The sequence below is a fragment of the Macaca fascicularis genome, chromosome 7 (assembly GCF_037993035.2).
Source record: "Macaca fascicularis isolate 582-1 chromosome 7, T2T-MFA8v1.1".
Taxonomy (NCBI): domain Eukaryota; kingdom Metazoa; phylum Chordata; class Mammalia; order Primates; family Cercopithecidae; genus Macaca; species Macaca fascicularis.
In genome coordinates this window covers 41,444,022-41,470,436 of record NC_088381.1, presented here as the reverse complement: position 1 = coordinate 41,470,436, position 26,415 = coordinate 41,444,022, and the positions used below count along the sequence as shown (strand labels likewise).

Below are 26,415 nucleotides of genomic sequence, written 5' to 3'. Positions count from 1 at the left end.
GAAAAGGCTCTTCTGAGAGACAGAGTGATGATACAATGAAAGTAACAGCGGCGGCTTCCTGAGGGCCTCCCGTGGGCACTGTGTGGGTGTCGTCCAGGTGCCACGCATGCGCGATCCTATTTAATCCTCCAAGCTCTCAGGTGGGCACAATTCTCCTCGTTTAACTGATGAGGTAACTGAGGAGCAGAGGTTAGGCAACTTGTCAAAGCTCACAGAGCCGAAAGGTCTGTGCCACCAATCCAGTCCAATCTGCTGCCTAGTCTTGTTGAATATCGTGGATATTTCTTTTTTTTTTTTTTTTTTTTTTTTTGAGATGGAGTCTCGCTCTGTCCCCGGGCTGGAGTGCAGTGGCCGGATCTCAGCTCACTGCAAGCTCCGCCTCCTGGGTTTACGCCATTCTCCTGCCTCAGCCTCCCGAGTAGCTGGGACTACAGGCGCCCGCCACGTCGCCCGGCTAGCTTTTTGTATTTTTTTTAGTAGAGACGGGGTTTCACCCTGTTAGCCAGGATGGTCTCGATCTCCTGACCTAGTGATCCGCCCGTCTCGGCCTCCCAAAGTGCTGGGATTACAGGCTTGAGCCACCGCGCCCGGCCTATCGTGGATATTTCAAAATGCTGAAAAACTCCAGGGTCCCTCTGGCCCTCCAGAAACAGACTGGAAGATACTTCCTGCGTTCATGGAACCCTGCCTCCCAGATCCACTGTAGAGACTGACCTTGGCCCAAGCCTGAGGGGTGATTTTGAGACAAATTCCTCTCCAGGGGAACCTTTTCATAGACAGAGAAAAGGGGGCTATTTAGTCTGGGGAGACTTTTGCTCACCCATAGCAGGGACCCCAAATGTTCAGAATGGCTTGGGAGCTGTTCCTTTCGCCTAGCCTTCCCCAGAGACAGGGCTGTTTGCACTCTCCTCATCCCACGGACCAGCACACTCTCACCCACACCACACCCTGGGCACTCTGGGGACCCACAGGCCTCAGCCTCAGCATGGCGTGGCGCTGGCCACAGCTGGGGCAGGGCTGCTTCCCTTCAGACCCAAGGCCACAGGCTGGAAGGAAATGGAGGTGGGAGGGGCCCAGAAAAGCTGACTAGGCTGGAAGGCTGGTTGGTGGGGAGGAAGCACAGAAAGGCCAGCCCAGCAATTTGGGCAAAGCTGCCAAAGCTGCCTTGGCATCTCTGCGGATTCAAGGCCACAAGGGCCTCACCTTGGCCACCCAGCCCCGGCTTGTGGCCAGGAGGCTGAGGGGAAGTCCTGATTGGGTCACACTGTGAGAGACTGAATCAGAACTTGGCCCTGACTGCCAAGACTACTGGACTCTTTCCCCTACCTGCAGCTCAGGGGTGTGGCTAGTGTGCAAAGAAATGCATATATATATATATATATATATATATATATATATATATATATATATATATGTTTGTTAGTTTGTTTTGAGACAGAGTCTCACTTTGTTGCCCACGCTGGAATGCATCGACATGATCATAGCCCACTGTAACCTGGGACTCATGGGCTCAAAGGATCCTCTCACTTCAGCGTCCTGAGCAGTTAGAACTACAAGCGCATGCCACTGCACCTGGCTAATTATTTTGTAATATTTTGTAGTGACAGGGTCTTGCTACATTGCCCAGGCTGCTCTCAAACTCCTGGCCTCAGGTGCTCCTCCTGCCTCGGCCTCCTGAAGTGCTGGGATTCGCCACTGAGCTCAGCCCGCCTATATCTTAAGCCTCTTCCTTGAGGCTCCAACCTGGGTCTCTGCTTCAGAGTTCAACATCAAGAAATGAATAAAACAAGGGCCCAACCTAGGCAAAATGGTGAGACCCCATTCCTACAAAAAATAAAAATAATTTTTACAACAGAGATGAATCAAACAAAGAGACACGAACAAAACAAAGCCTCTTTGAGGGCAAGAGCCCCACCAAACTGGGACAAATGTGATAAAACCAGAGCCTAGGTCTGGGCTGCTGCTGAGCTCTCCTGACGTTATGGTCTGCCAGAGACAGGTGTCTTTGCACATCTATGGTGACTAGTCCACTCACTCTATACCCCGTCCTGGTTGTGGCAAAGAGACTACACGTTGTCCACCTAGGTCAGGGTTTCTCAACCTCAGCACTACTGATATTTTGGATGAGTAGCCCCCAAGATGTTGTGGGGGTGGGGGGCTGTCCTGTGCATTGCAAGGTGTTCAACAGCATCTCTGGCCTCCACCTACTAAATGCCAGTAGCAATGTCCCCATTTGTGACAAACAAAAATATCTCCAGACATTGACAAATATCCTCTGAAGGCAACATCATCCCCAGTTGAAAAACACTGCTCTAGCTCCATTCCCTCCCTTCTTTTTTAGTAACAAGACTTGATTTTCAGCTGGCACGCAGTCAACAGGAAAAAAAACACTAGGCAGCTAGCTGCAAGACCACCCTTGCAATGAGGCAGAAGTACAACTTTCAGAAAGTGTCTCTAAGGGGAAGGTGTGCATCCTAAACCCCTTCTTGCTTCCCAAGGATGAGAACACTTATGCGGGGGCTGCAACTGTATCACCTCATGGGTCCAGAAATCAAACTCAAGGGGTAAGATGGCAGAGCAGTACGAGGGAAGGAGGCTGGGTCCCAGACGACCATGGAGTGCCATGATAGAGATGGCCTCTACCACCGGACTTAAATCATGCAAGAGAAATGAATTTGTGTCACTGCTGTCTTGGCCTAACTTCCCCGGAGCTGAGGTTTAGCCTCCGATGAACTCTTCTGACACCATGGCCTCTTGTCAGTCGTAGTCAAATCTAATCTTAAGTAACATACGAGATATAACTCAGCAGTGTTTGTGGCATTAATTACCCACCATCCGGATGCCCATGACTATCAATTTTTTGCCTCAGCTCAATTCTAGTAGATCACCAGACCCCTCCACATGGCCACCATCCTCTCCCCATCCCACCCCTCCCCTGGGGCTTCCTATCTCAAGAAAAGGTACTCCCACTTCCTTAGAACTCTGTGAGTCATCTCTGAATTCCCTCTCCCCCATTCCATCTCTCCCACATCCACAATGCCACAAAGTCCCCAGTTCTCCTCCACTCTACCCCTAATGCCACCGTTGCAGCTCAGGCCCTCACCACTCCTCCCCTGGTTCACTGTCACTACCTCCTAACTACCCTCCCTGCCTCCAGTCTCTACCCCACGGCCCACATCTGCCACCCCCCACTTCCTGAAACGACCCCCTCCCCAGACTCCCTTGGTCTCTAGAGCAAAGTCCAACCTTTCTGGGTGACCAGCATGCCCCCTGCCCTCTCCCACCTCATCTCCCAGTCCCCCACATCTCATAGCCAACAGGAGACTACGCAAAGAGCTGACCACTGCTCCAGTAACCCGGTAACCCGCTGTGCCTCTGTTCCCTCTGTCTCCAATGTCCTTCCCTGCTGCCTCTGTTCTGTAAACTATAACTCCTCCTTCCTTCAAGGCCCAGGCAAAAACACCCCCTCCTCAGGTTTCGATCGATTCCCTCAGCAAACACAGCCTGTTGATGTCTGCTCTCTGCTGCCACAGAATTTGCCTGTGGGTCTAACACAGAGCTTGTCCCATTGCATTTGCTGAGTTGGAGTGCCCGTCTACCTGACTGGCAGTGAGCAACCTGAGGAAAGATCCCATTTAATTGTACTTGGAATCCACGGCACTTAATGTAATGTTGGCATGGAGTAGGTGCCCAGTACACAATATGATTACCCATTTACTAAGCCCTTGCTATGTGGCGGGCCCTGAGCAAATGCTTTATCTAAATTATCTTATTTCATCCTCAGAATCTCCTTGCCAGAAGTGATTGTTTCCCCTAAGAGATGAGATTACAATTCCAAGAGGCTGAGCAGCCACTCCAGGTGCCACGGCTTATGCACAACAGTGTCACAGACATCAGAGACAGATTCTCCGTCTGCCACACCCTTCTGTCCCTTGGGATCTTGCCTCCCCTGATGCCAACTCCAGACATTGTCTTCAGGGAAATGCTCCCCCCAGAACTAACCAGAACTGGGTGCAGAAAAAGCTCTTTATCCTGTTATTCAGTTAACTTGGGATTTTTTAAAAAGGAAGTTTTAATGAGAAACCAAAAGAAAGCCAAACACACACACACACACATATATTTTAACAAAACAAATGGACAATACCAGGTTTTTTTTTTTCTTTTCTGAGACGGGAGTGGCATGATCTTAGCTGACTGCAACCTCTGCCTCCCAGGTTTAAGTGATCCTCCCACTTCAGCCTACACCACCATGCCCTGCTAATTTTTGTATTTTTTTGTAGAGACAGGATTTTGCCATGTTGCTCAGGCTGGTCTCAAGCTTTGAAGATTGGCTTCAAGACATCCGCCCACCTCAGCCTCCCAAAGTGCTGGAATTACACATATGAGCCACCACCTCTCCTGGCCCCTGTGAGCTGTTATTTCCTCCTCTCTAAAACCAGCAGGTGAGACTAGACGTCTCAAAGATCCTTATCAGCCCTAATATCCTGTGATTCCATGGATGGAATAGTTTCTCAGACTGGATGGTGGGCTGATGAATTGTGCTGGGGAGGGCAGTCACCTAGGGACACAGGCTTCACGGGGAGGAAGGTCGGGTGGTGCTGAAAGCCGACCAGCCCCACCTACCCTGCTCTTTAGGACTCCACCTTGGAGGTCCAAAGGGAGAAAGGGGCCAGGCGCGGTGGCTCACGCCTGTAATCCCAACACTTTGGGAGGCCGAGGCAGGTGGATCACCTGAGGTCAGGAGTTCGAAACCAACATGGCCAACATGGTGAAACCCCGTCTCTACTAAAAATACAAAATTTTGGCCGGGCGCGGTGGCTCAAGCCTGTAATCCCAGCACTTTGGGAGGCCGAGACCGGCGGATCACGAGGTCAGGAGATCGAGACCAGCCTGGCTAACACGGTGAAACCCCGTCTCTGCCAAAAAAATACAAAAAACTAGCTGGGCGAGGTGGCGGGCGCCTGTAGTCCCAGCTACTTGGGAGGCTGAGGCAGGAGAATGGCGTAGACCCGGGAGGCGGAGCTTGCAGTGAGCTGAGATCCGGCCACTGCACTCCAGCCTGGGCGACAGAGCAAGACTCCGTCTCAAAATAAATAAATAAATAAATAAATAAATAAATAATTTAAAAAAAAAATACAAAATTAGCTGGGCGTGGTGGTGGGCGCCCGTAGTCCCAGCTACTTGGGAGGCTGAGGCAGGAGAATGGCATGAACCTGGGAGGTGGAGCTTGCAGTGAGCCGAGATCGTGCCACTGCACTCCAGCCTGGGTGACAGAGCGAGACTCCATCTTAAAAAAAAAAAAAAAAGCAAAGAGAGAAAGGGATGGCTGGCCTAATAGCCTTCTGGACCCTCTGATAGTCCTCCCCAGGGTGAGTGTGAGTTTGAAACCAGATATGCCTACGGCTTGGAGTCCAGATCTGCAAGCTTCCTGCTGGATGTTGAAGGGTCCTGTCTCCTCCCTAGGCCTCAGTGTAGGCATCTTCCCTTCTGTGGACTACCCACTCTGTTCCCAAGACCTGCCTGGCCCCTCTTCCCATAAAATTATGACAACAGAGAGTGGAGGCTTGTGGGCAAGTTCCTGAGGAGGCTCAAACTCAGCTGTAACCCTTGAAGCCACAGTCATTTCCCCTCCCCCCCTCCCCAGCTAGGAGGCTGAGAAGTTTCATCACAGCTCAGCTGTTGTCCTTATAAGGGAAAGTCCTCCGGAGCCTCTCCTTTGGGCCGTAGCCAGCTGGTGGAGAACCTGGCCAGGACTTGGGGTATCCTCCCAGTGCCAGGAAAGGTGGGGGTGACCCAAGGACTCTGGGGTGAGCCTCCATCTGAAATCACAGACCCTCCAGACAAATAGCAGAAAGCAGCCAGTGGCCCCAGGCCAAAACCCCAGGAGGGTCAAATCTCAGGTCTTGACACTAACTTTGGTCCCCTATGTAAGTTGCTTAAGCCTCAGTTTCTAAACCTGTAAAATGGAGTGAAATTACATCTTCCTTGTGAGGCCACTGTGGTGACTGTGAGAGGATAAGAGGCCTGGCAAACAGGTGCTCTGTGAGGCCAGGCTGCTGGAGTTTATTAAGCATTTTATTTTTTATTTATTTGTTTATTTTTTTGAGACTGAGTCTCACTCTGTTGCCCAGGCTGGAGTACAGAGGCGCGATCTCAGCTCTCTGGAACCTCCGCCTCCCAGGTTCAAGCGATTCTCCTGCCTCAGTCTCCCAAGTAGCTGGGACTACAAGCGCCCGCCACCACACCTGTCTAATATATATTTTTTTCTTTTTTAAAAAATTTTTTTAGCTGAGACAGGGTTTCACCATGTTAGCCAGGATGGTCTCGATCTCCTGAGCTCATGATCCGCCCACCTCAGCCTCCCAAAGTGCTGGGATTACAGGTGTGAGTCACCATGCCTGGCCTTTTTTTTTTTTTTTTAGACTGCACTCTGACTCTGTCTCAAAAAAGAAAAAAAAATCCTGCACTGCAACAACCCATGGGACTACGGGACTTCAGTTCACTGAGATATGGCAGCTTGTGTTCAAAAGGAGGGCTCCCCATCTCTGCACAGGTCTCCAGCCCCAAGACCAGAGGGAAAGGCACTTCTTTTTTTTTTTTTTCTTGAGATGGAGTCTTGCTCTGTCGCCAGGCTGGAGTGCAGTGGTGTAATAGCTCACTGCAAAACCTCTGCCTTCTGGTTTCAAGCGGTTCTCCTGCCTCAGCCTCCCCAGTAGCTGGGACTACAGGCACGCGCCACCATGCCCAGCTAATTTTTGTATTTTTAGTAGAGATGGGGTTTCACCGTGTTGGCCAGGATGGTCTCAATCTCTTGACCTTGTGATCTGCCCAGCTCGTCCTCCTAAAGTGCTGGGATTACAGGCGTGAGCCACTGCGCCCAGCCAGAAAGGTGCTTCTTACCACATCCCTCCCCATGGCTGGCCAACACCATCCCAGCAGCCACTCTCTTCAAGGTGGCCTTACAGAGGGGACTCTGCCATCAAAAAGACTCCTCTATGATGAAGGGGCCTGGGAAGATGGAGTGATTCACCTGAAGTCCCTCAGCTTCTGCAGGCCACTCACTCAGTATAGCTGTCACATGCCAGGTCAGTGGCAGGGGAATTCAGGAGCGACATGAGGGTCATTGCCACAGTTGATAGGCCCCGGTTCAGGTGTTTCCTGTTGTGTTGGCCCCGGGGTCTGTCCATGGTTCTCACAGAGGAGAAGGAAGGGAGCCAGCCTTTCGTGAGCACCGTGGTACTTTCCCACATGGGGGACGGGGGGCGGGGGGAGGGTGTGGCTGTAATCCCCTTTTGTGGGTGAGGAAACTGAGGTCTCCTAAAACTGAGACACACCCAAGGTCCTTGGGTGAGATTTGGACCTTGGCAGCCTGGTTTGGAGCTGTCCACTGGCGTAAGGGTTTCCCAAGAGTGTTCAGGGAAGCCCTGGAATTCTGCTGAATTTTGTTTGTGTCGGGAGGTCAGGAGCCAAAGACAGGACCCAGGCTCACCCTAAACAAGGACCAGGCTGTGACAGTAAAATAACGGCTGGAATCATCATTTGGGAACCACTTTAGGAAACACCTGTTCAGCAAGAATCATCAATGGATACTAAATCTGGGGAAATTTGTGGTGAGGTGCAACATATTTAGATAATCTTAAATTGTCTCCCAGATTATTAACTGCAAGAGGAAAAACGCAAAAACATTAACAGTAGAAAAATCAGACACCTGGACCCAGTAATCAAAATGAACATTACCCATGAGGGCCAGATGCAGGTAGTGCATCTCCAGAGTAATGCCCTGAGAAGGACCCAATTGCCCGTGCAGTTTCCAGCTGAGAATCCATAACCTCAATTAACTATCATAACTAAGCAGGCGGAAACCTCAGACAAACCGCAAAGGAGGAATCAGAAAGGGGAGGACTGTATTCTTCAAACATGTCAATGTTGTCAGGGACAAAGAAAGGCTGGGGAAATGTTTCAGATTGAAGGAGATGAAAGAGAGATGACAGTTGTATGCCTAACCTGACCCTAACCAGAGGAAAAATATAATAAAGGATATTATTGGGTCAAATGACAAAATGGGAATAAGAACAATAAACTATTGTTATCAATGTTAAATGTACTGATAAATGTACTACAGTTACATAAGAGAATATACTTAATTTTAGGAAATACACAGTGAAGTATTAAATATTTAGGGATAAGAAGCCATGATAACCGGCCGGGTGCACTGGCTCACACCTGTAATCCCAGCACTTTGGGATGCCGAGGCAGGTGGATCATGAGGTCAGGAGATCGAGACCATCTGGCTAACACAGTGAAACCCCGTCTCTACTAAATATAGAAAAAATTAGCCGGGAGTGGTGGTGGGCGCCTGTAGTCCCAGCTACTCAGGAGGCTGAGGCAGGAGAATGGCATGAACCTGGGAGGTGGAGCTTGCAGTGAGCCGAGATTACACCATTGCACTCCAGCCTGGGCGACAGAGCAAGACTCCGTCTCAAAGAAAAAAAAAAAAAAGAAGAAGCCATGATAACCAACTATCCAATGATTCAGAAAAAAGTTATGGGCCAAGTGTGGTGGCTCACGCCTGTCATCCCAGCACTTTGGGAGGCAAAGACGGGTGGATCACAAGGTCAGGAGTTTGAGACCAGCCTGGCCAATATAGTGAAACCCCGTCTCTACTAAAAATACAAAAATTATCGGGGAATGCTGGTGTGCGCCTGTAGTCCCAGCTACTCAGGAGGCTGAGGTAGGAGAACCACTTGAACCTGGGAGGCAGAGGTTGTGGTGAGCTATCGGGCCACTGCACTCCAGCCTGGGCAACAGAGCAAGACTCCATGGCAAAGAAAAAAAACTATATGTGGCCGGGCGCGGTGGCTCAAGCCTGTAATCCCAGCACTTTGGGAGGTCGAGACGGGTGGATCACGAGGTCAGATCGAGACCATCCTGGCTAACACGGTGAAACCCATCTCTACAAAAAAATGCAAAAAAAACTAGCGGGGTGAGGTGGCAGGTGCCTGTAGTCCCAGCTACTCGGGAGGCTGAGGCCGGAGAATGGCGTGAACCTGGGAGGCGGAGCTTGCAGTGAGCTGAGATCCGGCCACAGCACTCCAGCCTGGGCGACAGAGCGAGACTCCCTCTCAAAAAAACACAAAAAACAAACAAACAAACAAACAAAAACTATATGTATGTGTGAAAAAGAGAAAGTGCTCAAAAGAGAAAACAGGTCAATCTTGCTAGAGTAAATGGGTGTTCTTCGCACTGTTCTTTTTTTTTTTTTTGAGACAGTCTTGCTCTGTTGCCCAGGCCGGAGTGCAGGAGCATGATCTCGGCTCACTGCAACCTTCACCTCCCAGGCTCTAGCGATTCTCATGCTTCAGCCTCCGGAGCAGCTGGGATTACAAGCACACACCACCACGCCCGGCTAATTTTTGTATTTTTAGTAGAGATGGGGTTTCACCATGTTGGCCAGGCTAGTCTCGAACTCATGACCTCAGGTGATCTGCCCACCTTGGCCTCCCAAAGTGCTGGGATTACAGGCATGAGCTACCATGCCATGGCCTTTGTACTATTCTTATTCCTGCATTTCTTCTCTAAGTTTAAAAGTATTTCCGCCGGGCGCGGTGGCTCAAGCCTGTAATCTCAGCACTTTGGGAGGCCAAGGCGGGTGGATCACGAGGTCAGGAGATCAAGACCACCCTGGCTAACCCGGTGAAAACCCGTCTCTACTAAAAAAATACAAAAAACTAGCCGGGCGAGGTGGCGGGCACCTGTAGTCCCAGCTACTCCGGAGGCTGAGGCAGGAGAATGGCGGGAACCTGGGGGGCGGAGCTTGCAGTGAGCTGAGATCCGGCCACTGCACTCCAGCCTGGGCCACACAGAGCGAGACTCCGTCTCAAAAAAAAAAAAAGTATTTCCAAATGAAAAGTTTAGTTTTTGAAAAGCATTGTTCCTTGTGACACTTAGCCCCCAGCCGTAGAAACACTGGGGGTGGGGGTATATATCAGAAGGGCCTGACTTTAGCAAGAACAGAATGCTGGACAAGGTGGCTCATGCCTGTAATCCCCTTTGGGAGCCTGAGGTGGGAGGATGGCTTAAGGCCAGCAGTTTGAGACCAGCCTGAGCAACATAGCGGGACCATATCTCTAATAATAATAACAATAATAATAATGGGGGCTGGGAGTGGTGGCTCATGCCTGTAATCCCAGCACTTTGGGAGGCCAAGGTGGGTGGATCACGAGGTCAGCAGTTCGAGACCAGCCTGACCAACATGGTGAAACCCCATCTCTACTAAAAATACAAAAAATTAGCTGGGTGTGGTGGCGGGCGCCTATAATCCTAGCGACTTGGGAGGCTGAGGCAGGAGACTCGCTTGAAACCGGAAGGTGGAGGTTGCAGTGAGCCGAGATTGCGCCACTGCACTCTAGCCTGGGCATTAAGAGCAAACCTCCATCTCAAAAATAATAATAATAATAATAATAATAATAATCAGCAATAATGGAGCACCAGGAGCAGGCAGTATCCCAGCCCAGCTTATGGAATGGGGTCCCTAGTACTGAGTTTGGGGGACTGGTGATGCCAATCACCAACTGCTGTCTTGGAGAAGGGCAGTCCTGGAGCTGGCACCCACAACAACAAACAGGCTTGAGGCAGTGAAGTTCCATAAAAATGGATTTATTGCCAAACTTTAAGAAAGGCGCTTCATAAGCAGAAGACACAGAATGCCACCCTCTTCAAGGAGGCAAGCACGGAATGCCACCTTCCTCAAGGAGGCAAGCTAGGCAGGCCCTGCATGTTCTCACTCCTCTCCCGGAAGACAGCTTCCTGCCTAGGGCCCAGGCTGCTAAGGGATGGAAATTAATAGCATTTGGTCACTTGAGGTGGCCTCAGGGAGAGTGGCTGGGCCTAAACTTGTGACCTACATGCAGGGTCTCTGCACCCACAGACTCTGCCTTCAGTCCAGCTGCTGCAGTTAGCTACTTGACAGAGGAGGGAACTGAGGCTCCAATTCCTGGCAGTAGTTGGCTTGGTTAAAGCCCCAGCCAGCCATGGTTGCTGGTGGGGGAAGGGAAGATGGCAGGGGATCACATGATTGGGCACCTCATGTCCTTCTTGCTCTTGTCCTGGAGCAGATGGAGGGAAAGGCAGACTGTGGCATGGGGGCCCAGTTTGTGCAAGGAGGCCGATGGGGGCTCCCAAGCCAGCGCACTGCTGCTCACCTCTGCTCCTGCCCCATGCAGCCATAGAGGACATCTGCCCCTCCTGATCCTTGATTACTACCTCAAAAACAAAGTGACAGTACAATAACGAAGGCATTGACCTGTGCAGCAAGCCTCAGCGGGCTTGGGGAAGGGGGCAGAAAGGCCAGGGCATGTTGCTGTGACCCTCCCTTTCTCTCTTTCAGTAAACAAAAGTGCACATTCAGAAATCTGGGCAGGTCCTATCAGAAGCTGCTCCCACCCCACAGGCCCCAGGGAGAGTGGCTGGACCTCGGGAGCCAGGGCATCTGCACCTACAGGCTCTGCCCTCGGTCCAGCTGCTGCAGCACGATGGAGACTGGATGTGCCCCTCAAGTCAGGGACAACATGGAGGACAGGCTGGGAGAGGACCAGGGTGCAGGGATGGACCAGGAAAGGAAAAGAAGAAAATGGCTCTTCTCCTAGAAAGTTACAGGAGAGCAGCCCATCCGGGGCTTGAAGGCGGGGAAGTGGCTTCAGATTCCAACATACCCCTATCAGCATTTGAAGAAATGACTGGGATACTGGACCTGTTTCGGCTGAGAAGGACCTACAGAGACCCAGATAAATCCCCATCTGAGGAGGCACAGAAGTTGGTGGGGATTCTCTTCTGAAGGCTGACATGATCATTACAAGTAAGGTTTTCTAATGTGGACATCAGGGCCACTGTGGGATTCACCTCTTCAGAAATATACAAGGCTGGACACTATCTAGGGGCAGAGACTAGACTAGAGGACCCTTTAAGTTTCTCTTCTACTCTTGAATCCTCCAGACCTAAGCCCTCCAATCACAGCTCACCTGAGAGGAAGGGGCTGCAGAAAATGTCCTTGTTTTGCAAAAAAGGAAACAGGGCCAAAGAGAGAGAGGTCACACAGCTAATGTCCTCCTCACAAAGAGGCCTTTCCAGCTCCAGCTGGGTCCTACGTTCCCCGCAACTGAGGGATGAACCTAGAGCCTGGACCCAAGGCCTCTGCAGCTACTCAGAATAGGTGGGAGGGGGCTAGCTTTGAGGCTGCCTTAGCCATGAGGCTCTTTGCCTGGAAATAGTTGGAGATGGGAGCTGCAGGGGGCTCAGCTGTGCTCTATTCAGAAGTCAGGAATGTAAACTACTGGGGATGGGTAACAGAGATGATGTCATTCCCAGAAACCCCAAGTGCCGCCCCCAAAGCCCTGGGGCAGTTTGGAACGCCCACACAAACACATAGGTCCCAGCGCGTGTGCTCCCAGCCCCAGCCCAGCGGCCAAGCCAGATAGCCAGGTGGTAGCCCTGGATGGCACCTGGCACCACTGGCCAGAGCAGAGTAGGAAGGACACCAGGAGTCTCTTCGGGTCATGGCCAAACCCTGACATGCCCGATGGCCCTCCTGCAGCCATTGCTGTAGAAGCAGAAGCACATTTCTCAGCAGGGTTGGGCCTTGATGGACTTGATGGATGGCCAGGAGGGATGGTGCCTCTGGCCCAGCAGGCCCTAGGGTGCACTTCTCCTGTAGAGGGTCACCAGCTCCTTCCGCTTCTCCCTTAGCCCAGGTGCTTCCTGGTTCCGCTCTCCCGAATCTCTCATTTCCTGCAGGACCTGGGTGGCCTGCCTCAGCTGCTCCACAGCCTGGCTGAGCAATGTTTCGGCGCTAACAGGGACTGGCTCACTGCCCAGCACCTTGTTTAACAGTTTCTCTGTCTGTTCCGAGGCCACCTTCACCTCCAGCTGGGCCCGATATAGCCGTTCCCTGGGCTGCAAAGGACGCCGCGGGCCTTCCGCAAGCAAGTCCCCAAGGGAGGAACAGCGGGGATGGAACTGAGGTTGCAGGTCCCAGGGGGGCAGTGCTGTGGACGTTGTTGCATCCTTTGGGGGAGTTCCTGGGGTGCCCTCAGCCTGGAAGGGCTTGGCAGGTTCAGGACTGTCATCCATGCCATTCACTGAGACCTGCGCTGTGCCTGGAGCAGGTGGCCCAGAAGCCTGCATCTCACCCATGCAGGCTTTCAGTTTCTCCGATAAGATCTTGGGTGGGGGTGTAGGGGGCTTCCCACCCTCCCTGGGGGCAGCCTCAGAAGTCTCTGAACAGGGTGCCTGGGACGGTTCTGCACTCTCTGCAGCAGGGGGCTCCTGGGAGCTGGGGTTCTCCCAGCTCACCTTCAGTTTGTCAGGCAGGACGCTGTTGGGAGGCTGCTCAGAGCCACTGTCCTCCTCTGCTGGGGTCTCTGAGTCCTCTTGGCTCTCAGGGGAGACCTCAGAGCTTGCTGAGACAGGGGTTGGGGCTCTCTCCCCTACAGGGGTATCCACCCTGTCACCAGGGCTGGTGGTCTCAGGTGCTAGGAAAGGCTTGGTAGGAGGCATGAGGGGCCGGGGTGTCTCCCGAGGTTGGGCTTCACTGACATCATTGCTGGGGGCAAACACCTGTGGCCCACTGTCCGGAACATCAAGATCCAGGCGCAGAAGCCCGTCAGAAGCTGCGCTGGCCACCTGGTGGGGGGATGGTATACGGGTGTCATCTTGGCTGATGAGCCATTGGGTCAGGTGTGCCCACTGACATGAGATCTTACCCTCTCCTATCCAGGTTGTCCAGGCCCCCAGCCCCCCAGCCTCCCTCTGTCCTGGCTTCTGTGGCTACTTGATTAGAAGCAAAAGTGATTTCTTGATGAATCTTCCTCTCCTTTCCCTCACCACCAAGAATTCCCTGTTTTGGAATCACAGGCCAGGAAAGTCACAGCCAGGGTCCTCTTGGAGCCCCAGGCTGGTTTCTGGGATACTGGACCTAGACTGGACTATACTAGCCTGGGTGTCAGGGGACAGAGTTCCAGCCCTGTATCTAACCCCTACCTAGCTGTATGGTCTTCAGAGGTTCCCTTCTCTGCAACCTACCTATCCATCATCATACCCAGGGTCCCCACAACCAGTTGGTCAGTCAGAGACAGGACCAGGACTCAAACATCTTCCAGTTCGTCTCAAGCTCACTGACTTCTGCTTGTTCTTCCTGGAGACCTCTGTTCCGTCTGCCAGCTTCTCTCCAGACTTTGCCTGTCCAGCTGCTCGGCAGCCTGTGCCCACTCTCCTCGTGTCATCAGATGGGGTCCCAGACCACAGCTAACCGCCAGAGAACAGCTGCACCAGAAAGCAGCTACCCACCCCCACCAGGCACCCAGGACCAATAGGGATATACAGCTAGCCCCACAGTCATGAGACCCTCCCAGAGAGCCTCAGAGGTCCCAGCAGGGCTGGGAGGCCTTTCCCAAGGTCCCTCAGACGGTGGCGGTCCTGGCTGGGATCCTCACTCTCCCCTGCCACCTTATTTTTCTTAAGAGATGGGGTCAGTTGGGCGCAATGGCTCGCGCCTGTAATCCCAGCAGTTTGGGAGGCTGAGGCGGGCTGATCACCTGAGGTCGGGAGTTTGAGACCAGTCTGACAAACATGGAGAAACCCTGTCTCTACTAAAAATACAAAATTAGCCGGGCATGGTGGCACCTGTAATCCCAGCTACTTGGGAGGCTGAGGCAGGAGAATTGCTTGAACCCGGGAGGCAGAGGTTGCGGTGAGCCAAGATCATGCCATTGCACTCCAGCCTGGGCAACAAAAGCGAAACTCTGTCTCAGAAAAAAAAAAAAAAAAAAAAAAGGGGGTCTCGCTCTGTCACCCAAGCTGGAGTGCAGTAGCATGATCACAGCTCACTGCAGCCTCAGCCTCCAGAGTAGCTGGGACCCCAGGCATGTGCCACCATGCCCAGCTAATTTTTTGTTAGTAGAGATGGGGTCTCCCTTTGTTGCTGTCACTCCCTTTTACACATACACAGGATCTGGCTGACACATGGTATCAGGCACTGAGGACCACCAGAAAGTCACCTCACCACACACACACACATACATACATTCATACACACACACACACATACACACACATATATATACACACACACACACACACACATACATACCCACACATACACACACACACACATACATACACACACACATACACACACACACACACACACACACATACACACAGCTGCCTCCCTGAACTCTTCTGTGCAGAGGGCCCCTCCCTCCAAGGCTAGCCCTCCCCACACCCATCCCCGGCCCCCCTCAGGCATTCCTTTTCTCTGTGGCCACCTCAGTGCTCCCTCTGCAGGATCCTATCCCTTAGCTGACAGACAGGCACAGGCTGCTGCAACTCAAAAACAAACCTCCCATGACCTTGGGTCCCTCCCTCTGGCAAACCCAGCCCTGCACCCCAGGACAGCCTTAAATTGACTCCTTTTAGAAAATATGCTGCAAGGCTGGGCGCAGGCGCTCACGCCTGTAATCCCAGCACTTTGGGAGGCCGAGGCAGGCAGAACACGAGGTCAGGAGTTCAAGACCAGCCTGGCCAAGATGGTGAAACCTCATCTCTACTAAAAATACAAAACTCAGCTGGGGGTGGTGGAGGGCGCCTGTAATCCCAGCTACTCGGGAGGCTGAGGCAGAGAAATTCTTGAACCCGGAAGGTGGAGGTTGCAGTGAGCTGAGATTGCGCCACTGCACTCCAGCCTGAGCGACAGAGCGAGACTCAATCTCAAAAAAAAAAGAAAAAGAAAATATGTTGTAAATGGCACCGCCTTTCTTGTCCTTGGTCCTGCCCTTGTGACTTGTGGCTGCCAACCTAGCTGATGCCCACCAGGTCTTGTGCCCATCTCTCTCCAGATGTGCCACTTGTCTCTGGCTTCCTCTTTCTTGGCTCCCTGCTGGCTGACCTCCCTCCAATCCCTAAATGTAGCACTTGCTGAGGTTCTTTCCTGGCCTCCAAAATCCTCCCCTGCAGCATTAGCTCCACTGGTCTAAAAGAGGCTCCTCCCTTCCCCCCTCCCCCTTGCCCAAACCCTCTCCAAATTCCCTGTGCCCAGGGCCTCCATACTCCCAGTATCCAGGCTTGGGGAACCTCAGACAACCTTCCCGTGGTCCAATCCCTGGATTCAATCACAAGGCCAGGTGGCTCTTGCTTCCTAATGTCCTCCCATCAACCCCTCCCTCTTCATCCCCTCCAGGGGCCTGGAAAGTCGCCTCTCCCATCTACTTCCTGGCCCCTGCCTCTCTCTCTCAACCCAACCCATCCTACCCAGAGCCTCAAACTGACCTCTGGAACGCACCCTCCCTTCCTGTCCCCAGCTTCTTCATCCAAGGCCTCCACAATTTCCTCCCTATAACCCCCTTCTCAGACCAATCTCCCAGGCAAATGGAGCTGCTCTGCGTACCTCAAACCCTCCCGCTGTGCCTCAGCTCACAGCACTCCCTCCACAGAGAATCCCCTGACTCCAAGTCCACCAAGTGAACCCCTCCCATCCTTCAAGGGTCAGCTAAAATGCCAGTGGCTCCTTGTGGTCTCTCCTGCCCTGACCTCCTAGAGCCTTCCTCCACACAAAAATCAGACACAGCTCTGCTTGGAGCAGTCTGTGGAACAGGCCTATTTTTCAGCTGGAAGCTGAGCTCTGAGGGGCAGGGACTGGCTTCAAGGGCTTCAGTTTCCCTCTGGCACCAACTCTGGCTAAGGACAGATTCAACATTTGTGTGTGAATTGAACAAATGGAAAAGGCCACAAGCTCAGGGACGTCCACACCCTGAGCACATATAACACAGGTGCCCCATCACTTCCTGTCTACTCAGGAAGCCCCAGCTCCAGGTGTCCTCAGGAAAAATGTGGTCCCAAGCCTGGCTGCCTCCCAGAGGAGCTGAGGTCCTAGGCTCAACTAATCCCCCGATCCACACTGGGCAAGGCCCTACCTCCTTCAGGTGGACTCTCGTTGGCGGCCGGCGCCGCTGGCCCCCTCGCACCCGGTCCCGCGTCACATGCTCCAGGGCACAGCTCTTGTCCACCTTTACCTGGAGGGAGGGGGAACCAGATCAGCCCCTGCCAAGCCTTGGGGAGTGTGGGAAGTACCCAGGCTGGACCTGGCTTAGAGGCAGGGTCAGTGCCCCACCGCTGTCTCTCTGGGCATCTCCCTACCCTGGCCTCTGCCTCTCTGACTCTGCAATGCCCCTGGGGTCTCTTGCAAAGTCTGAGGCTCTCCCTCTCTGCAGCTGCCGTTTTCCTCAGTCTTCCTGCCCAAATATGAGCCATCGGTCCTTGCCCCTGAGTATATCACAAATATATAAGCAGCCCTGAGGTGGCTTTGGGGCTTAGGTAGGAGAGAAGGTAGAAAGCAGCCCGTGCTCCCCTGGTACCTGGTTTCTGGAAAAGGTCTGCCCTGGCCTCTGCCACTCTCCCAGGACCCCTGGGGAGAGCCCAGGAGAGAGCAGGGCCTCTGCCCCTTGAGCCTGGAAGCCTGGAGGGCAGCATCTTCTCTCTGAGGGTAACAGAAGGGGTCAGGATTGGCTGGGAAGCCCCAGAGTAAGAGTCACATGGGAGGTCCAGACTCAGAACTCTGGAGCAGCCTGGCCCTATGATGGGGAGGGGGGCTCAGGCCCACATGTGACTCCAACTGTCTCTGTCCCTCCGTGGAGGAGCGGACTGTGGGTTGAGGCCCAGCCCATGGCTCCTATGGCCTCCGCCAATATCTATGATATGTCCCATCATCTCTCTCCCATGGAATGGGGACAGTTTTCTCCCAGGTAGTGAAGGGCTGAGCATGACATGTAACACAGGATACGACATAGGAGTTACGGGCTGGGAGTCGGGGGACCTGGGTATTAAGAGGGGACTTGCTTGGAAAGATATGCTCCTTAACATAATCCAAGGCATCACTGTAGGGGGCCCCTAGGTCCATTTTAGCCCAAATAACCAAAGATTCACAATGTCAAAGACAAATCTCCCTAGGAGATCCTGGCCCCATGGGATGCTCTGCCTGCCCCAAGCCAGATTGTGGCTACTGCTGCCACAGTCCCCAGTACAGCACAGGGGGCAGAGGTCTGCAGGGCTGAATGGTCATTGCAGACAGAGAGGGAGGCCCAGAGCTGAGAGCCAGCCTGCCCTGGACCTCATGAGCAAACTGAAAAGGGAGCTTTCGGGTCACTCTGCAGCGCTGTCTGGCCTGGGCCCACCTGCTGCTTCCAGCTGAGGCCAGGCTTAAAAAGGATGCATGCTGCCACCAGTCCAGTTCCAGCCCACCACTTATCTGCTTTCCAGTTTAAGACAAGTTACTTAATTTCCTTAAGCCTCCATTTCATCTGTAAAACAAGGACAGCACTACCTACTATGAGGGGCTGTAGTGAGGACTACAGAAGGTAACAACAATGCCCTATAGCAGTGACATAATCAAGGGGTGGTCTGGGGTGAGGAGGGGCAGGGTCCTCTCCTAGATCACACACAGTGGGAAAGGAGACACAGAGCTGTCCACAGACTGCATCGCACCTCATCGAAAGCCTTGTTTTTGCCTCGGTTAATCCCTTCATTGAGGGCTTTGATCCAGGATTCCTTCTCCTCCCCGGTGGGTGCCTGGAATTTGATGTCGCTGACCTGCGGGCAAGATGGATGGAGTAGATGGCAGATGTTTAACAAAGCTCACATTTGGCATGTTAAGGAGGCTTCCTAACCTAGATCCCAAAGTCAAACCAAAATGACCCCACAGTAAGTATGACACTGGGACTTTGGGCAAGGAAAGGGAAAGATCTCACAGAGAAGCCCTCCCTACTGCCCACCAGCATGCAGCTGGGTCTGAATTCGAATCAGCCTGGCCTTGTGGAAACAGCCAGGATCTGGTCCAGCTCCATGGGACTCCCCCAGGCCAGCTGCCTGGGCTCCGGGCTTCCGTTTACTCTGTAAAGTAGGAATAGCCCCATTCTACATTCAAACCCACCCCACACCACCCCTGAGTCCTTTCCCAATTCAGGTAGGAGCTCTGAGCTCCTGTTAGAATCAGAGGGTGGCTCAGAGAACCCTGACCCTGCCAGGCCCAATGGCCAGACAGGAAGTGAGAGGAAGGAGTGAGGCCATGGAAACTGAGGGGCTGCCCCATGCAGTGGATATGGCAGTAGGGCCTGAGTGAGACAGTCCACCACTTACAGGTGTCTGACCTCAGGCCTCAGTTTCTTCACCTATGAAAGAGAATACCACCAGAACCTGCCTCATGGAGCCATGGAGATCATTTTTTAAATGATGTATCCAATTTGTACACCCATGCTCATAGCATTGTTCGCAACAGCCAAAAGGTGGAAGCAACCTCAGTGTCCACTGACAGACGAATGGATAAGCAAAATGTGGTCCATATGTACAATGGATTATCAGCCAGCCTTAAAAAGGAAGAAAAATCTGACACATGCTACAACAGGGATGAACCTTGAAAACATTGTGCTAAGTGAAATAAGCTGGACACAAGAAGACAAAAACTGCCCGATTCCACCTATATGAGGTACCTAAAGTTATCAAAATCATAGAGACAGAAAAGAGAGTGGTGGTTGCCAGGGGCTGGGGAGAAGGGCAATGGGGCATTATTATTTAATGAGCATAGAGTTTTAGTTTTACGCGGTGGAGAGTTATGCGATAGATGGTGGTGATGGTTGTACAACATCATGAATGTATTTAATGCCACTGAATTGTGCAATTTCAAACTGGTAAAGATGGTATATTTTTTTTGACCACAGATTTTTTTTTTTAATTGGGGGAGAAAAGATATATCTAAAGTACTAAATCTGGAGCTGGGCAGTGAATACTCAGTAATAGGAATTAGCACCATTGCCTTCCCTCTGGACAAAACAGTTGCAGTTTCCTCATCTATAAGATGGGATAACACTGCCTACTACCAAGCAATGCTGAGGAAATTAAACATAGTAGGTGCTCAGTAAATAGTTCTTGAATGAATGAGCCAACAAATTAATGAACTGGCCCAAGTTTCCTTCCCTCACCGTTTTTGGACCACTGCCTACTCTCTGACCGCAAGATGCCCTAGTCCTTTGTTGGCAGTCGCCAGCTTGCCCATCCTCCGCCCTGGTGTTAGATAGTACCTCCCCTCCCTCCACTCTCCAGTTATGTAACACGGAGGTAGGCCTGGCCCCCTCAGCATCCTCATTATATAATTTCCTCCTGGCTGTCACTGCCTCCTCCTCATACAGGGCCCTGGGTCCCACCCCCACCACGCCAGGCACAGCCAAATGCTCATTTGCATGACCAGGGTAAATTCTATCCTGGAAGCAGATCTTCAGTTAAGTCAGAAACCCCAGGGCACCTTGGCAACTGCCTCAGCTCAGCCATCAGGGCTGCTGGGGGCTCAGGGAGGGACCACACTGCATCCGGGGTCGCAAAGGCTACCCAACTCTGTGATGGGACCTGCTAGAAAGGAAGTCTGGGGCCAGCCCTTCTACCCAGCTGCTGCTCCTATTCACAGGCTGTGACCCCTGCATGGTGCAGGATTTAGCATCCAGGGAGCTTGAGAAATCTACAATTGAACTCAGGAGCCAACGGAACAAGAGGAGGCCAGAGAAGAGCAGGCCTAGAAGTCCGATTACCAAGTTCTACTTGCTTCACTACTCTGGACCTCAAGGGGACAAGAACAGAACCACTGGACCCAGCCCAAACTGCAGCTCCTTCCCCACTGGCCCAGCCCACCTGAAGCAGACTGCCTCAGCTCTCTTCAGCTCCCTTGTGAGAAGCAGAAATGGCCTCAGGGAAGACCTATTGTGCAAGCCAAAAGGTTCCCACAGGAGAAGGAAGGCAAGGTTAAACAGGACCCAGCTCTACCCTCCTAAGGAACCCTGTATCTGGCTGAACAAGCCAGGCATTCCACAAGGATGACCAGAATAGAGACAATTAGAATACCAAGAAGTTACCAGCCTGGGCAACATAGCGAGACCCCATCTCTACCAAAAATATGAAAATTAGCCGGGCATGATGGTATGTGCCTGTAGTCCCAGCTACTCAGAAGCTGAGGTGGGAGGATCACCCGAGCCTACGAGGCAGAGGTTGCAGCAAGCTGAGAAAAGGCCACTACACTCCAGCCTGGGTGACGAGTGAGATCCTGTCTCAAAAAATAAGAATATCAAGAAGCTGCGCCTCTCCCCCAAAGTCATCCTGAAGGGCCACAGGCTGTACAGGTCCCTGCCCTGAGAACTTCCAAGAAGTCCCAGGACACAGGCACTTCTAGGAGCTTAGATGCTAACAGGACTGGCCACAGACTAGGCCCACAAGGCCTGGGAAAAGAGGAAGGACAAAATGGCAGAGAGGAAAAAAGTGGGAGGGGAAGAGAGGAGGCAGGAAAGAGGAAAGGGCCAAGCTGGCTGAGACCAGCAGGGCAGCAAGGCCCAGCAGTGGCCACCCTGCTTCCTGGCAGCGTCTGCCTGTGACCTCATGGGCCGGGGTGTGGGGCTGGAGAAGCAGGGGGAGAGGGGCATGTAAGACATTGGAGTCTTTGTTTATTTGATTAGAGGGGAAAAAAGGCGGCCTCAGGACCAGACAGCCAGGGTCATGTGACCTCCTGGCCGGCTGGAGGCCTCACTGAGGATGGGGAACACCCAGGCCGCTGAGAAAGGAGGGTGAAAGGATGTGGGAATGCGGTGCCCTGGGCCAGGTCCACCAACTGACCTCTGGAGAGCCCCAATCTGTGTGAGCTCCTGGGGTGGGGAGGGTCAGGGGCCCTTGAGCTGGAACCAGGATGCACTGTTTCATCCGCAGCACCCACAGCTTGCTCCACAGCCCCATCTCCCAGGTGATTGTCCTGTTCTCAGAGCCAGCCTAAATTCTTACAGGGTTGGGGGCTGGGAAGGAGGGTGTTGGCTGAAGCAGCTGAGAACACAGCTGCACAAACAGGCTTCTCTGAAGGTGATGTCCCACCCTGAGCTGAGCCCAGCCCACCTAGTCTACCACCAGCTGATTCTCGGAGCTGGGGAAAAGAGATGGCCCACAGAACAGCACAGGCAGAGGCCAGAGAGGCTAGCTCTCCCTCCACCCCACATCCACATAGCACACTAAGACACACACCCAGACAGACACACGGCCAGGTGAGCACTCAACTGCATTTAAAAAAGGTACACGTGGCCGGGCGCGGTGGCTCAAGCCTGTAATCCCAGCACTTTGGGAGGCCGAGACGGGCGGATCACAAGGTCAGGAGATCGAGACCATCCTGGCTAACCCGGTGAAACCCCGTCTCTACTAAAAAATACAAAAAACTATCCGGGCGAGGTGGCGGGCGCCTGTAGTCCCAGCTACTCGGGAGGCTGAGGCAGGAGAATGGCGTGAACCCGGGAGGCGGAGCTTGCAGTGAGCTGAGATCCGGCCACTGCACTCCAGCCTGGGCGGCAGAGCGAGACTCTGTCTCAAAAAAAAAAAAAAAAAAAAACAAAAAAGGTACACGCACAAGGGCCAGACACACCGGTGGCAGATCTTCACACAGAACATAGTTTGCATCTCATCTCTCTCAAACACACATCTACATGTACAGCACCCACTCAGGAAGGAAGTGGGTCTCCAGGACAGGGTAGGGGCTCCAGGGCTTGAAAAGATTAAAATGTGACTCCTTTTGTCCTCAAAGAGCCCTAAGCAGCAGATGGTCAAGTGAAATCTGGGCCCAGTCCCATAAGCCCTCAGAACACTATAATTACACCAGCCCCTACCCTTGGACACACTTCCAGCTCCCAGTATCACAGCTCCACAGCCCCCTCCACTGCTATCTTGGTTGCTTCTGTGCCCCCACCCCCTGCAGAGTAGGACAAAGGGTCAATGAGTAAAGCATCTTGGTATTCAGGGTCTGCAGAGGACTGGGCTCCCATTCCCTAAAGCTGGGGGAGAATGGCCTCCAGCAGGCCCAGACCAGACTTGCTCCCCAAACCCCAACCTCTGTGACTCAGCCCTATTCTGCAAGGCTCCACATGACATGCAGAGGACAAGGCAAGGAATGGCCCAGCCGCAGATGGGTGCAAGCTGGCGAGAGGTGCTGTGCACGCCAGCCTCAAATCTGAACTCGCTCCTGACATCTGGTGGGTGTCAACACCCACCAGACTCCCTGCCAGAGAAATGTGGTTCAAACAGCAAACTTCATCTGCACACACAGCATGTCCCAAGGAAAGACTCTCTCAAACCAGGGACCTTTCCCAGCTACAGCCACAAAAGGAAAGTGCAAGGGGAGGAAAGCTGGAGGGCTGCAGGCCTCCCAGTCCTGAGTCCAGGATGGGCCCACCCAGAAAGGCCTGGGATGAAGGGAGGCCGCACCCTCCCGCTCTGCACCAGGCTACATCAAGGTGTTGAGGCCTGGCAGGGTGGAGGCCTCATCCACAGCTCTCCTGCCTCAGCCCTGGGCCTCCCCCAGGGTCTCGGGTAAAGCCAAGTACCCCACCTCCCAAACGCTACTTTCCAACTACAGCCTGGGATGGAGGGCCTGGGCCTGCAAGGGGAAGACGAGAGCAGAGCTCTTTCAACAGAGCCCTAAGTGCATCTCTTATCAACTAGGGGCTTGGAAGACTCCGAGACAAAATGAGTAAAGGTCTGACCTATGGTGGCTGCTAGGGCTGAGCCTCAGCCACATGCAACAGAAAACAGGCTTTTTAAAGGGGCCAGGCCTGCTAAACCTGCTTAGGCCTCCCAAGGCGACTCTGGCCTAGAGGGAAATGGGGCAGCAGCAGGCTTCTTCCTACCTTGTTCCCTGGGGATCGCAGCAGGATAAAGCGGTGTTTCCGCTTCAGGAGGGCACGAAGGTCCTGGCACTTCTCATAGCTGCCCAGCTCCACGGTCTCCACACACTTCTGATCATCCTGGGGAGGGAGACAGAAGGGACATGAGCTGGTGACAGTCAGACCCACCACCACCCTCAACCACTCACGCCCCAGACCCTGATCCCACTCAGTGAGGACATCACTTGGTCAGAGTGAGGACCTCAGGCTGCCAGTCAGTCACCAAGATGTGGTGTCCAGACCCTGGCAAGTGCATGCTGGCTGGAGGGATGCCCATGAGGCTCCCCATCCAGATGGGAGACGGGCACATAGCCCAGAGGTGGGTATGTGCCTAAGGCCAGAGGAGGAAACAGGGGAAGCTAGAGAGGCTAAGAAAAGGCTGTCTGGGGTCCAGCCATGCCCAGAGGCCAAGCAGAGATCTGTGGAAGAGACAGCCAGAGGAAGAATGCAGAATGCCACAAAATGGCAGGCAGGGAGTGGGATGGGGACGAGGGACAACAAAGACTTTCCAGGAAGAGCCAGAGGGAAGTGTGAACAAGGCACATTTGGGGCTACATGCCCTGCCTTCAGCACAGCCATCCTGAATTGTGTTCCTCACTCAGCATCATCCCCTGCTGAGCCTTGGCTTGGGAGAGCAGCACCTCGTCCAAGGCTGCAGGCTACATACAAGCAAGAGGCAAGGGCTCCTTCAAGCGCATCCCATCCCCACCCCACCACTTGGAGGCCTCATCATTAGAAGGGCCAGTGGCCAGGACACTGTCCAGCCTGTTCCCGGCCATCTCTGGACACTAGCCAGGCTGTCTTCCTGCCCACCACCCCTGATATTTGAGTGTGTTCTCTACAGGCTCCACCCATCAGGTGCCTGTCCAGCAAGCTGCCTGGAAAAAGCTCTCCCTCAATGGTGGTCAACTGGTCCTCTTCCAGGGAAGAACCAACTGGAACAATTTCCTGGGTGTGGCACTCTTATCCAGGAGAGTCTAGGGAAGCAGAAGCAGATCCTTTGGCGGGGGAGGGTACGCCACCCTGGGACTGGCCAAAAAGTTAAGGAAACTCTTGCTGATGTTTAACAGAAGGAACCTGACACTCATGAGCACTTCTGCATCCCTGAGTCTCTGAACCTCACGATAACCCTGAAAGCCTACAGCCCCGTATCTGCCTCATTTTAGAGAAGGAAAGAATGAGGCCTGGAGGTGAAGGGATTTGCCCTAGGCACACAGACCCAAATACAAGGGGCAGGGCCCCAACTCAAACCACAGCCTCTGACTCCCAGGCCAGGGCCCTTTCCAGCACAGCACACTCCTGCCAGTCACAGGCAGTAGAGGTTGCTCTGCACGAGGGGTCCTCCAAGGGTGGGACCTGGGCCAGTAGCATCAGCACCACCTGAGAGCTTGTTAGAAATGCAAACTCCTGGCCAGGCGCAGTAGCTCACACCTGTAATCCCAGCACTTTGGGAGGCCGAGGCAGGAGGATCACGAGGTCAGGAGATCGAGACCATCCTGGCCGACATGGTGAAACTATGTCTCTACTAAAAAAAAAATACAGGGCGCGGTGGCTCAAGCCTGTAATCCCAGCACTTTGGGAGGCCGAGACGGGCGGATCACGAGGTCAGGAGATCGAGACCATCCTGGCTAACACGGTGAAACCCCGTCTCTATTAAGAAATACAAAAAACTAGCCGGGCGAGGTGGCGGGCGCCTGTAGTCCCAGCTACTCGGGAGGCTGAGGCCGGAGAATAGCGTAAACCCGGGAGGCGGAGCTTGCAGTGAGCTGAGATCCGGCCACTGCACTCCAGCCTGGGTGACAGAGCGAGACTCCGTCTCAAAAAAAAAATAAATAAAATAAATAAATAAAAAATAAAAAAAAAAATTAGCCAGGTGTGGTGGCGGGCGCCTGTAGTCCCAGCTACTCGGGAGGCTGAGGCAGGAGAATGGCGTGAACCTGGGAGGTGGAGCTTGCAGTGAGCCGAGATTGTGCCACTGCACTCCAGCCTGGGCGACAGAGCAAGACTCTGTCTCAAAAAACAAAAGGAAATGCAAACTCCCAGGCCTCATCCCCACTCAATCATAAACCTAGGGGAGTGGGCCTGGCAATCTGTGTTCTAACTAGCCTTCAGGGATTTTGATGGATGCAAATTTTTTTTGTTTGTTTTTTGCTTTTTTGAAACAGAGTCTCGCTCTGTCGCTCAGGCTGCAGTGCAGTGGCATGATATCGGCTCACCGCAACCTCTGCCTCCTGGGTTCAAGCGATTCTCTGGCCTCAGCCCCCCAAGTAGCTGGGATTACAGGTGCCCACCCCCACACCCGGCTAATTTTTATAGAGATAGGGTTTCACCATGTTGGCCAGGCTGGTCTCGAACTCTTGACCTCAAGTGACCCACCTGCCTCAGCATCCCAAAGAGTTGGGATTACAAGCTTGAGCCACCACCCCTGGCCTGGATGCGAACAGTTAAGAACCACTGCTACTAGCCTGGCCAACATAATGAAACCCTGTCTCTACTAAAAATACAAAAATTAGCTGGGCATGGTGGTGTGCGCCTGTGGTCCCAGCTACTCAGGAGGCTGAGGCAGGAGAATCGCTTGAACCCAGGATGCTGAGGCTGCAGTGAGCCAAGATAGCACCACTGCACTCCAGCTTGGGTGACA

At 53.1% G+C, this 26,415-nt stretch overlaps 1 protein-coding gene across 3 annotated transcripts in view; it reads right to left on the bottom strand.

Moving 5' to 3' along the window:
* The window catches only part of PLEKHO2 (pleckstrin homology domain containing O2), a 48,367-nt gene that overhangs the window by 11,313 nt on the left and 10,639 nt on the right, over nucleotides 1-26,415 (bottom strand). Inside the window, exons 3-7 of one of the 3 annotated variants that reach the window (XM_073996043.1) lie at nucleotides 23,739-23,855; nucleotides 18,532-18,636; nucleotides 16,965-17,063; nucleotides 14,677-14,795; nucleotides 10,641-13,677 (exon numbers count right to left, since the gene is read on the bottom strand). In XM_073996043.1, coding sequence (XP_073852144.1) covers nucleotides 13,527-13,677; nucleotides 14,677-14,795; nucleotides 16,965-17,063; nucleotides 18,532-18,636; nucleotides 23,739-23,855 — 591 coding nt within the window. In that variant the 3' untranslated portion in view covers nucleotides 10,641-13,526. Of the gene's footprint in view, nucleotides 1-10,640; nucleotides 13,678-14,676; nucleotides 14,796-16,964; nucleotides 17,064-18,531; nucleotides 18,637-23,738; nucleotides 23,856-26,415 lie in introns of those variants that run through there. The other 2 variants (XM_005559790.5, XM_073996044.1) reach the window with 2 other exon arrangements.